The sequence below is a fragment of the Plodia interpunctella genome, chromosome 7 (assembly GCF_027563975.2).
Source record: "Plodia interpunctella isolate USDA-ARS_2022_Savannah chromosome 7, ilPloInte3.2, whole genome shotgun sequence".
Classification (NCBI taxonomy): domain Eukaryota; kingdom Metazoa; phylum Arthropoda; class Insecta; order Lepidoptera; family Pyralidae; genus Plodia; species Plodia interpunctella.
The window spans coordinates 219,498-233,469 of record NC_071300.1 but is presented as its reverse complement, the minus strand read 5'-3'; the positions used below and the strand labels follow the sequence as shown (position 1 = coordinate 233,469).

Genomic DNA, 13,972 nt, shown 5'->3' with positions numbered 1-13,972 from the left:
GTGTCGTGTCGTCTATATTTACAGTTATCCTTTACAGACTTATATGCGAGGGTAATAACGGCGAATTTTCAGTGAATTCTGGTAGTTGTGCTGTTTAGCACAGTCTACATTAATTGCACACGCGGCGATCGCTTTGTTGTCAGAAACTTGTTTCGCTCTGTGCACTAGGTAATTGAGTGCTTAGACTCTTAATCGATCTGGTTTGATGTCTGAACTAGTGTGACTAATGAGTTTTAGCTTAGCTGGAAAGCCAGAACTTCGTCTATACCGTAAAAAAGACATTATATGCTACTCACTACCATTGCAAAATCTTTTGAAAATGACATGATAGTAAACATCTGAAAGTCAAAAGATAAAATTATTTAAAGTTATGGAATCCACCACTCTTGAACAATCACCATAATACTTGTACATTTCTAGTTTTGGAGTATTTATCTCGTGTATTCATACCATATCATACCTTCTAACGAATGTAAAGTAATAATGAAGATTTTCACAATGGAAGTGGAAGAGTTGCGCAACTCTGCTCCAATGTAATCAGTTCGAGACAATTGCCGCGCGCTTCTGAGACCTCATTACTGAATGCTATTTGGAGATATTTCTGACTTTAGTCATGATTGTCGAGTTTAACGAAGTAATTGCTACCACTATGAGATAAAATTAGTAAAAAATTATAGTATTTCCTTCGATTACACAAAAAAAATGTTATGACGTATATTTTATAAAATAAATTTTGAAAATCTTTCAAAACTATTTTCCCTGTCCTTTTACTTATATGTAATATATTAGACATCTGTTGCGCATACATTCAATCCCCCCCATGTTTATTGTCCTGCCGCTATCTACCACTGCACCCTGAAGAACTGTATAACGCCACAGATAATACTGTGTCAATGGCGCTGTATTTTATAAGGTCTTCACAAAAAATACCGAACTCTAAAACGAAACGACTCCACTAAATAGTCGAGCCGACACGTTAAGAAGTAGATCACCTTAGGTCACATCCTCAAGCAGCGTGGTTTCGTCAAGTTTTGTCCGAAAACTTCACGAAAAGTGCAATAAACACATGCGAAAATAAATAATCGGTCTCTAAGTATAATTATTATACACACACATGGAAGCACAGCCTCGTTAAAACTTGTCGGACACACTGCGGTCGCTTGTCACGTCCGTTGATGAGTCGAGGGGGCTCGGAGCGCTGTAACTAACGTCACTACTTTAGAAGAACTTGTATATTTTGTTGTTTTATTTATTTTCAATTACTTTCATAGTAATTATATTTTGAAACACTGCCAATGTGATAAAATTTGCCTATCTGTTCAGTGATTTTTTCTGATCGTTCGTTGTCTTATGACTACTGTGCGGGAAGGAAGATTATTTATTATCTTGATTGATCTGAGAGTTCGAAATATTTCTAAAAGTAGATAAAGTAGATAAAATATAATTTTGTAACCAGAGCCAACTGGATAATAGGTTTAGGTACATGTTGAATTCATAAATTACGGCAGTTAATGAAAAGCGTCCTCAGGTCAGGCAAGTTGCTGAAAGTAATAATATTTATAAGTTGTATTACATATTCGAGTTCAAGCTTACAAGCTTGAACTCGAATATTAAACATACCTGATAAAGCTGTAAGAGTCACATTTTCTAAATGACCCCCCGCGAGCGAACAGAATAACAGAATCGTCCTTCATCTCAGTCAGGTCGATTCCCGAAGGTCAAGAAATATAGCCTGATTTGTTTCTCGAGAGGCTGACGGCCCATCAAAGATAGTCTGGGAAAAATGATGCATTTGTGAAATGCGTATTTCTGATGTAGACTGATGTACCTATTTTCTTTTTCTGCTAAAAAATAAAGAGCTAAAAATAAAAAAAATAAAGAGAAGTTTATTTGAAACTTTCGTCAATATTATTAAATTTTTCTACCTATTACTATCATGGCTAATGATTAGATATGTGTGAGTTTGTAATTCAATGATGCCAAAGTTGGTTCGTTGAATGAAAATTTTAAATATAATCTAGAATAAACAGTGTTATCCGGAAATTATTGTGCGAGCAAGTTTTATTTTTATAAGAATAGATAATGAATGATAAGTTGTGAAATACATATTTTATCCGCATAATAAAATATGAATGAATTAAATTTTATATCTCTGAATATATTTGCTAAAATCTTATTACAGACAATAGCATTGGTGTACCAGTCAGAGTGCATTCGCTCGTTTGGTAATTGCACCATAACACAGCCAAATACTTGCAGTCAAACATATTTACATTAAATGAAATAAGTTGAAAGCTCAAAGTACCTATCCGCAACATACATTCAACACATAAATACCTCATCAAGTCCATCCTACGACTGCTTCATATCTGCTACGTCGTCTGCGCAGTGAATGAAGACTCACGTTTGTTCCCAGACAAATGACGCGAGATACAGTAATGTCTAGACATCAGGAGTCCCGCCCACGGCTTCCGGGGTCAAAGGTCCACAGGCAGTTTCTGACAATCTTGAAGTAATCTAGTCAAGAAAATTGTTGTTGATGTTTCTTGTTGTTAAGTTTAATTAAATAGTACTTAGGCTGGGGTATGAAATGGATGTCAAATACGTATTCGACTACTCTAGTACGGTCTTTCAAACTAGTTAGTTAATCTGATAAAAAATTGCCAACATGATAGGATTAATGATTTATAAAAGTTAAATTATTTACTGTTCCATAGATCGATATAATAAAGTGAAGACTTCCCTTAGATTTCTGAACATTTACGATGTTAGAAAATAAGAGGAAAATTAAAACACTTCCCCTTAGAATTAATATAAAAAAGCAATAAACTTGTAATTTTATTACGGAGTCTAAACAGCCTCCCCCTCGATGCTTGAAAACCAATTTCATTGACGTGTCATTACGGAGATTAAACATGGGCTCCGGCGGTCATTAAATCTACAATGAGGCTTTTAACGCTCGTGGGTGAGGGCCGGGAGGCTGAGGCTCAAATCCGATGTCATTGCCCAGAGCCACTAATGTTACCCGTACATCGTCAAAATATAATTATATTAAACAATTGAAAGAATCAAATACACAATATACGCAAATAAAAATTATGTATGACGATAATCTATATAAATAGCCCAACTTTTTGTTTTAGTATTGTGCAGACAAACTTGACCCAATACCACATAAAAGGATTGTGCAAAGCATTCCCGTCACGCGTCCAATCTGTTACTATTGCTACTTGAGGCAATTGTGTTCGTAGTCTCGGGGGCCTGTTTAGCCGGTTTGCTGGATAAACACTCGGACAACACGGACATCAATCTCGAGCAATCAGCTGAGTGTGCTGCACAGGCTAACTTCGAATAAACAGACACACACCCCGAGAAATAAGAAATGTATTTTCTTAGTCAAATGTTTGGGTAGAATTAATGTCGAAAAATGGTTTTCCAGATTTCAATATATAGAGCAAATCAATTCAAATCCAATAGATGACCAAATAGAAGTATACGTGGGCGGGCGCTATCGCGAGCTATATAAGTACATAATAATTTGATCTGTGAGGAAGAAATGTTAATGGCACGGATTAGATGGTCTCTGTCATCTGACTTCATAAGATGCTTTACTTCGAAAAGCGTGACCTGCACGGCGGCAATGTAATTAGCTTAATTTATTTTTAATCCGCACTAACCATATCGAAGACCTATACCTATTCGATTCGTTAAATATATTAGGTAATTCGGGAATATGACAAGCAATATACTTTGTATTCACGAAGGCTTTGTATTCCCGATTTTTCAAATGATCCAGCAAACAAACGCGACAGTCAATGCAACGACAGCCAAAGAGGAATGAGCCATCCATTTAAACAAAGACAATCCCGTGGACACGCATCGTGGCGTTTGCAAAAACGCTCATTGTGAGACGCTCGGCGGGCAGCTACGACTTTAGAAAGATAACTTCGTAACTTTAAATGACTGTATTTCATGACAATAGAGAAATAGGTAAATTAAGAGAACTTTATTTAAATTAAGTTAATAAATGTCACTTTTATAAATTAGAAAAAATGTTAATTTGAAACTCATTTTCTTAACATAATTGAAAATTTTATGTGAAAATTATACGAAATTATGTCATAAATTCTTCTAAAAAAGCAATATGAAATGGAGACTTCGATTAGCGTACAATTTTTAGTGTGATATGCATAAACAGTGCGCTGTTTTGACTCGACAAGAAGAACAAAAAATTGTACTACTGGTTTGATATGTACTATGTGATGCGCCCAGTGGTCGTCTAGAGGCCCTGGATTAATCTCGATGTAGCCGACGACGGCCTGAATTCCCGCTGCATCCTTTTGACATTTTTGTAACTAAAAACTTTGTTTTTACTATCAAGTAAAGGATAATTATTGTCTTAAGATTGTTGAATATTGTTTGATATTATCATAGATAAAAGAAATATTATTAACTTTATCTATGGGTGTTATTGAAGTTCATTATGTTATTTTTTTAGTATTAAATTCGATACACACTTATGCTAGCGCATTGTTTATTTGCTGAGCTACCAGACCTATCAGTAATAGAATCTTAAAATTCATGAAAGTGAAGTTGCAATTAAGGCGCAACCGGTCACAACAGCAAGAAACAAATAAAGGTTTTGTGTAAATTCCGTTACGATACGTAACTTTGAAAGTTGATGCTAGATCTAGGGTGGCGGCAGAGCGGGGCGCACATGCCTGCTCGCTGAGGAGCACATCAACGTCAAGGACTAGGGGAGGTTTGTTCAAATAAAAATACTCGAATGGCACACAATAGTCTGGGCTTTAGAATGAGCAGCGCAGACCGAGAGCGAATCTAAAGCTTTGTTCACATATACATCTACAGATATATATGTTTACATTTCTTACATGAAATTATGTTACGATTTAACTATTGATCAAAATACTAAAGTAAATTATATAAGCAACAAATTAGAATCGTGGATAAGAAGTGGTGTGGTGGGTATATCACTCGTGGGTGGGCGAATATCACTCGTTTTTTATATAATAATTTGAGTATATTTAAAATTGTGAAATCGATGGTTTCCTTATACAATACATCGTTCATACCTTCTATCTTCAAATACATAGATCACTATATTTTTCCCAGTCGTTGCAAATCGTTGCAAGTTGCAAGTCGTTGCAGCAGGACATAACCAAACCAACAGTTTTCAGATATCAGGATAAGTAAGTAGTAAGCAGACAAACTCGAGTGCCCTTGATGCCATAATATTTCAAGCTATATATTCTTTCATACTGATAAGTTGCATCAGTCACATCGGAAACGCAAAGTAAGCCATTATGCTGACAATCAACAATTCACCTGCAACTCCCCTCAGACATTAATATAATTTAAACGAATAAATATAATTTTTCGCTTTGGAAGAATCGGTAGATTTTTAAAATCTGTTATGAACGGACCTTTATAACTCGCAACTGAAGTTTGACGCATTGTCGAACTTGCATACCGCCTTTGATACTTTTATGTCAACTCTTAAAACTACCCTACAGTGTACGTAAAGCCACTAAACTAATTTCCCCTTCTCTTTTACTAGTTTGTGACCAGCCAAGCGTGAGTCCTCGAGGGGCTAATCACAATTTGAGAGCTAAAAGTACCGTTTTTAAACTAAGATTTTACATTTTAAAAGAAATATATTCAAATCATTAAATCATTAAGGAGTAAATATATAATTTTTCAAAGCAAGAGATAGTAACCCATATCAGCTACCTTTGCTGTAAAATATGATCACAATACCCAGGTTCTTAACAACTTTTGCAGCTTAAAGTTCCAAATTGTACATTTTTCTCGAAGAAACTTAAGCGATAAGTGCTAAGAGGGAAGCTCTCTGAACTAGACTCCTGCGAAGTTTGCAGCGAGCCCACGGCGAGCCCGCCGCCAAATTACAAAATTTCTTTATATAATTTCAATTCGTTAGAACCAACTACAGAGGTAAACTAAACTTTTAAGCAATTTTTTTACACAATTAATTTATGAGTAAATATAAAATTTACTAATAGTAAAGTTTATTATTAAGTAACATTATTTATATACAGTATTTTCATTTTATAAATGTTTAGTGTCAGTAAAGTTTTGGATTGTGGTGTATAGTTACGGATAGTTACAATAACCCTGTGTGGGTTATCCATAGTAACTGTAGACAGACCTATATCTGTGACCATTTTATTTACTGTGACCATGGAATTAATAGGTACTACGTAGTACCTGCTAATTCCATGACTGTGACTGCGAGTGAATAAGTAGTTCCGTGTCAACCAGGCTTACTGCCTCGTGCTGAGATAAAGTTGTACTGAAATCACCGCGACCACACTCAGCACACCCGACCACACTCAGCACACACGACCACACTCAGCACAAACATCCAACACACTAAAAAAAATTGCTACATCCGCATTTAGCCGCAGAACAATTTCAAAACGAATAAAATTTTATTATATTTTGAAATAACGTTACAACGTTATTTATAAATATAATAAAATTTTAAAAAACGATATATAATGAAACGACAAGAAATACGAAACAAAATTTAAAAGTTTTAAAGAAGGCTGCCTTGTATACTTGTTTCACTAACTACCCAAAACATAATGATATTAGTGGCTAATTCCCACTAGAGAGCAACGAGGCCCCAACTCAAATAATATATAACGCTGTCGATTATACTCTCACTGCAAGTCGTGATGGCGTTAAACGAAAGTCAACGTGCCTTCGCCACTACTTGACGGACAGCATAATAGTTTGGATTAGATAATAATATATCAATAGTAAATGATGATCATTCATTTCCTTTGTTTTCGACTTCGTTGTAAGATGTTATTTGGATAAACAGTTAAAATACATATGTGGGATATGAATATTTGAACATTGTTTCGTTCATGGAAGTGATCAACTGGTTTTCGTAACATTTTAGTGTTTTATTCTACAAAAGAGATTCATGTCAGGAGAGTTTAGTGCTACGAAAATAATGAGCTAGCTACGAGCGGCCTACGGCGTAGCGGAAACAAAGCGTGGCTCAAAAGCAGATTTCTAGGGCGCGGGTGATTCGGGTCACTGCAGTTGAGATGGACGTCAAAGAAAAAGAAACTGTTGTGCAGTTTTTGCGAACACTACACCGGTGTCCTAGGTGAGCGATAAAAGCAGCAAAGCAGGCGCGATTCTTCAAATTTCTACCTAGATTTCAATTCTATAGATTTTGTTTTCAATACTGATAATGTCTTTGTCTAACGTTAAACTGTGGTGGAAAATATCGATTATAGTGTTAAATAAATAAATGTGTGACCTTCATCAGCTGTATCCGCTCGGAGAGGGACTCGGCTCGCGTCTCCGCCTCCACCGCGAACGAGCCCAGGTACTGTCAACAAAACAAGTCGATTAGTTTCAATAATATATTACAAACCAAACAAACAAAAAATAGATAGCGAAAGGTTGCAGGTGTAGGAAGAGAAGTGCCACTGAAGGCACAAAGCCGTTCACACTCGTTTTGAGATATTCCAATCAGAAGTCTGTGCAGCGCTTTGCACTAAGAGAAACAAGTGTGAAGTAATAATTAATAAATATTATGGATTCACTTAGAATTGGTTAGAACTTTAACCTGCGCGTCGTCACCATTTAGATAGTGGCGTACTTTACGTGTTTCTGCGCAGGTTAAAGTTAACGTCAAAGTTGACTGGTACACCCCTCTCTTAGAATCATGACGAAAATAAATGTTATAACAATATATACTATACAACCTATAATTTTACGTAGGTTTATTGTGTGGGAGAGCTGAATACCATGTAGGTGTTAATTAGAAATTGCATATTTATGTGGTGTGGGAATTTAACGTGTTTTAATTAATTAGTCCAATTTGCAATGGAATATGTAAAACATTGTTGTTAGTAAATACCAAATTTACGATAGTATATTTAGAACTAACATGTAAATAAGAGATCAATAACTTTGAAAGTCATTGACGACTCCTTCGAATACTCTTAATTTTCTCTCTCACCCGCGTCCTCATTGAGATAGTTCGCGACGCGGAGACAAATGGTCGGATTGTGGCCGGTTACAGCGGCCACACCGGGCACAGATATATGAGAGTACGTCCATACTTTTTACTATTTTCGTATAGCGTCGTTTTGTCTCAATGAGGACTACGCCTTTTCCTCGCGCGTTCCAAGCTACATTGCGGCCCGAAACCCGAGGTCTACGTAAAAATTAACTTTAAAATTTTAAAGACTCCAATGTGATTTTACGAGACATATTCTAGGACGAAAGTATGCTAAAGTAGAATTAGAAGAGTGAGATAAACTAAGTCATTCTATTAGTGGTTCTGTTCGTTCGTATATTAAATGTTAGATGAGATGCTGCTTAGTTTAACCAACAATGATATAAGCAATGTATTCTTAAAACAAGCCCTCTTTCTCGCCAGCTCCAGGAAAATGAGGCGCGCTGCTCGGGGCGACGACGTAATACAGAAATGAGATTCCCCGCGCTTTCTCTAGGGAACAGGGATTTACTTTTAGATGACAGTCGAAATAGGGTTATACATGTTGTGGTACGTATTGAACTTAATTGTAAGGTATAGAAATATCTTTTAAACCCGTACTCTGACCGGTTCACAATTGTATAAGCGTTATATAGCGATTCTTCACGATCGTGAACGACACGTAAAGTAGTGCAGAAATAGAACTTCTTTTTTTCATTAATTACGAAGGTCTTGTTCACATTTTAAATCAGACGCAGAATAACTATAGGCATTTATAAAATAAAATCTGGCAATTCAATCCGACCGCGGTCGAAGAAAACTTAGGACAGCGACCGCAGACGCGGCGACTAGGATTAGCTTTTGCACTCACATATCCTTCTAACGTTATAAAGGTTTGGATGCGACTGTGGCAGGATGTTTGTTGCTTATTCATGCAAACTACTAGTTAAATTTAAACATACTTAAATTTAGCCGTTAGCAACAACAAACGAACAGGTTCTAATGGCGATATGTTGTTTTCTTTTTTAAAAATACTTTTGATTATCGCCCTCATAAAAATATTTTTTATTTAATTCGAGCTGCACACCTCAGCTCTTCTCTTGTCGAATATTCGGGAAACATCAAATTACGTCCAGATTACTAATGTGCACGTAGTAATTGCTCAGTTGACCCGTCGACGAATGTCACGTGATGAAGCGCAACTGAGCAATGGGAACGCGCTCTATTAAAATAAATTTTAGCTTCACAGTACCTAAAAACTAGGGCACGCCATCTATTGAGTGGAGAACAAAACTCATAGTAGAGCCGGGTTCGTGGAAATTTGGGAAATACTTATTTCAGTGGCGCTACAGTAACGCCATGTCTATTACGGCATTTAAGGAACCGTCACTAGATGTCGCTAGTAAGAAACAAAAAAAGTTTTTGACAGTTTTGAGACATTTGAAAGATTGTGAAAGGTTTTTATTCTATGTAAAAATTCATACATAATGAAGGAAATTCAATATATCAAAAATTACAACATCATGCAATTGCATGATGTTGTAATTTTTGACTGAATTTTATGCAAATGTACATTACTACATTTGCATAAAATTCAGTCACTTCTGCAAAAAAATATTAAAGAATTTATTAAAAATCTGACAATGACACATTAAAATGTTACTTTATAATTATAGTACAAATAATGATTACATTAAAAAGGGTAGGGATCCGAGCCCAACACAATTTAATGTATCCCACCAAAATAAACTCCCGGAGATCACAAACAAAACCCAAATAACGGTGTAAAAATGCACTTTCCCCAAAAATGGGCGACACGTTAATGGATACGGGGTAAGTGGCGGCCGACGCGACGTAACCTTTCCCATTTAGAAACGACCGAGATGTCACCTGGAGGGCTGAACCTCTCGTTACGAGGATCGCTCGGATCACGGAGTAGAATAGAGGTGGTTCGTGTAGCAAAACGTAATGTGCTTTTTTTCTAATTTTAAATAATTATTTAACTGACAGAGGTTCATCAATTTTTAAATGTTTAATAATATGTGACTCAAATTAGAAAAATGGAGGTTACGTTTCGGTCTAGACCTGAGAACTTGATTCAGATAATGTTCTGGTACTGGAGTAGATTACTGACTACAAACTAGACATATATAGAGCTGTATTCAGCTCTATATATGTCTAGTTTGTAGTCGAATCTAGTTAGATTACTGATTACTCAGTACTTAACTAAGTTAATGAAATTGCTAAAATGCAAATGAAATTTTCCTTTTTTCGTAACCAGTTATGAAGATAGACCAAAGACAATGGCGTAGCAGTCCGCACGCCACCCGCCCGCTGTGATTAGTGTGCACCGTTGCTTGTTTTATTTGTATATATATACTACCTTTAATTACCATAATATGTTAAGTATATTACAAATGTATTATTATATATCTTATATTATCTTGATTTTTTTTTAATATTCTGAGCATTTATTGTATAAATAAGAGTAGCTGTACACTCTGTACAAACGAATACAAACTGTGATACATATGTATCTCCTGGGTGCACCCGACTGATGACTTCTCTACAGATTACGTCACAGTTTGTTCATTTGTTTCGCAGCAAAGGCTTATTGCAGTATTCAGCTTTCGGTTGTGATTCTGTATATTATACTGCACAAAGGCAACCTGTGCTTCCTATCTGGTTGATCAAGTCGCAATTTATGAAGTCTTTTCAGTGTTTTTCTTTTTAGTTCTATAATGAGGTATTTTGTTTTAAAATTATTACTTTTTAGTAAAATATTCACATCGAGTAAGAGTAATTGAGTCAAATATCCTTGTGTCAATAAGTTAGTAAACATTTTCAACTAAAAATAAACTTTTTAGTAAAAATATAAATACGATTTCACAACTACAAATCTTGAAGCCGTCAATGTATATCTAACTAAAAAAGAAACTTTTTATTTTTAATCAGCCGCTCGCTGTTTGTGAACCTACAATCATTTTGACGTGTTTTTGCACACGGTGTCTTCATCTAAGAGTTTTAAATTTCAATCCTGATTCAGTAGAATTTTAATTTTAAATAATGCTTTTTTTATCAAATACTTGACTAATTTTGTATCTCATTTGATTAAATTAAATAATTGTGATGAGTAATGTTTATTTATTGTTATCATAAAATTGACATTTTATCCAAAGTTAAAATCAAGACTAGGGTTAAGTTGAAAATAAACTCAGTTACAGCAACTCAATAATAAAGCCTTTGGTAGAAATTACTAAAACACAGAACTTTGCAACGTTTTCCAATTGTTGAAATTTGCGGATGGCAATCGGAAAATAGATTATCTTTATTTCAAACAGAACACCATCTCTCTCACGTTAACTCGGCCCAGGAGACTATTATTGGACGACAATCGAATCACAGACTTGAGCCGAAATGGTTACGGGTTCGTCATGTAAAATAAAAAGAAAAAAACTTCACCTTTGAACAGCGTCCAAAACTCGTGACATTTTTTCCTTTCCTTCGTTAATTTGGAAGCCGATAATTGTCGCCCCTTGACCTAATTTGGGACAATTCATTAGGGGGCACTCGAGTGTTGTCTCCCATACAAGTTACTAGCTTACCCCGCGGCGTTACCCGTTTATTCTTTCGTTGTAATTATTTTTACGTTTTTAATTGCACAGTAGCGCCATCTATTGTATAAAGCGCCATAGACTATCGCGCTTTTGAAGCAAATCCCACGGGAATACGAGTAGCGTACTTTTGGGATAATACTCTGTCTATACAACTTTTCATAAAAATTGGCCCAGACGTTTGATCGTGAAGAAGTTAAGACCTGTCGTATTAGAATATGTTTTCTGTAATGGTAGGTTAAGTTTGGTGAAATAAATAAGTAAGTAACAAACATACTAACAGAATTTTTCCTTTATAATATTAGTGAGATATTTTGCATACCTTATATGAGTTTTATTTTGAAATTTATAAAAAATTTTGCAAATCTCAATCATCTAAGCAAATTACTTTGCATATTAGAAATATCAAATGTGTGTAATAAAATTCTTGCTAAAATTTCAGTTATTAATGTTTAAGTCGAGTCGTTCATTTTCTTTTACGGAGGACTTTGTATCGGACGAAGCCGCCAGCATAAATATTTTATCTAATTACTTAGGAACATGATCATTAAGCGTTAAATCCATATTACCGCTTAGTAATGAACATTCAAGAACCGCACTGAAATTTAACGCTAATTGATAATTTTCTTGATTAGACTATATTTTTAACTTCCACAGGAATAGCGAGCTGCATGGTCGTTTATAGCAACTCTAATACGTTCGTACGACAGTGCATTTAATGAACCACCATCCATAATTCAGAATAACGAGAATTTAATATAATATTTTACAGATTGATGCTATATTTCGAAATTATTATAATATACATAAAAATGCTGTGTATTCGAAATTTATTTTATTGACATAGAAAATAAAAATAGAACCTTCTTCTATTTTGGATCCAATGCGAATAAATTGTTTTATCAAATGAAAATCGATTTTGCATACATTAATTCAAAATAATTATCGGTCAGTTTTTAAGTTCAAGAAATAATTAAGAGAGCATTAAGTTGGACGGAAAAAAGATTATCCTATAAAGTAATAATGTTATACTGTACCTTGTATCGCATAATGTAACAGTGATTTGTGCTCGGGACACGGCGCCGGCCGATAATGTCAGGATTATGTGCATAATTGGCATAAATCATGTACACATTGACAATGTGTGTAGCCTTAGAATGTAGGGCTTATAGCAGTTTCGTGATGAAACTCAAGATTGTAATCGTAGGTTTAAACTTGTCTAAAAATATTTTTTCTTTCATTTCTTTATTTAGTTTTGGTATCTGGTAATTCATCTATTTTTAATTTTAATATTACATAATTAATGTAGACAATTTAGGTATAATGTGAAATGTATATAACAAGTTGAAGCTTATTTGATAATGAAAAGAAGGAGAGCATAAAACTCCATAAACATAACCTATTTATAAAACAACGTGGTTCAAAATCGTATGTCTTTGGTAAAATCTAGTGCTTATTTTACAATCACTGAATTTTCGCGTCTATAGTTAGTAATATAGACTGTATTTACTCTCTCCCATGGCCAGCAACCTGAGGTCGCGCTCGTAACAGCCGGCTGACTCCGCCGCGAAGCGTGTCATCCGCCAGTGCGGACGCAATTAGATTGGCTGAGCGTGTGATTGACTAACACCGCACCATGGCCTACATAACCGCATTTGTTCTATTGATTTGGCTAAATTATCAGTGAAAGTTTAATATTATACCATTTTAAATAACTTTTATTCCTTATTTTATTTTAAATACATAAATTGTGTCGTGTTTAAAAATATTTTTTTCTTTTCATCGACAAAGAAATTATTTTCTGTCTCCTTAATTTAAGATAGAATAATTCATTTCAAATGAGAGCCATTGAGCAAGTGTCGTCGAAAGATAATTTCCTTATTTCCATGAAACATTTCAATTTAAATGCTGTTGTACAATTTATAGCATTGTTTATTACGCAGCGTCGTAAAGCAAGGACACGTTTGTTTCATTACAAGCAGACAACAATGTTTTGCGATATGAATCAAAACATCTCCAAACTACCACAACGAACAGCTCGTAACCTCCTTTTGGGCAGAAAGATCACATTAATTTAAACTCTGTTCCAATGTGGTTAGGTTCAATATTGTTGAGGAGTCAAGTTTGGGAGCCACAGCTGTAGCGAATAACTTGTTGTCGTCAATCCGGGAGCAATATCGCGCGTCTCCATAACTCGCCTGCTCGATGTTCAGATCAATATTGCTGAGTTTTACAGAGGAGATACAAGACGTCAAACAAAAGCGATAAAAGTACTCATCGATATAAATGAGAGTAATTTGTACACTGGTTGTACTTGTATATTCTTCTTCAACTACTTAAAATTGTGTCAGAT

At 35.1% G+C, this 13,972-nt stretch overlaps 1 protein-coding gene across 5 annotated transcripts in view; it reads right to left on the bottom strand.

The window, feature by feature from the left end:
* The window catches only part of LOC128671476 (uncharacterized), a 159,772-nt gene that overhangs the window by 63,564 nt on the left and 82,236 nt on the right, over positions 1 to 13,972 (bottom strand). For 4 of the 5 annotated variants that reach the window (XM_053747937.2, XM_053747935.1, XM_053747936.2 and 1 more), the window contains one exon: positions 7,319 to 7,390. The exons of the other annotated variant lie outside the window; for it this stretch is intronic. In XM_053747937.2, coding sequence (XP_053603912.1) covers positions 7,319 to 7,390 — 72 coding nt within the window. The remainder of the gene's footprint in view (positions 1 to 7,318; positions 7,391 to 13,972) is intronic. 5 annotated transcript variants of the gene reach the window in all.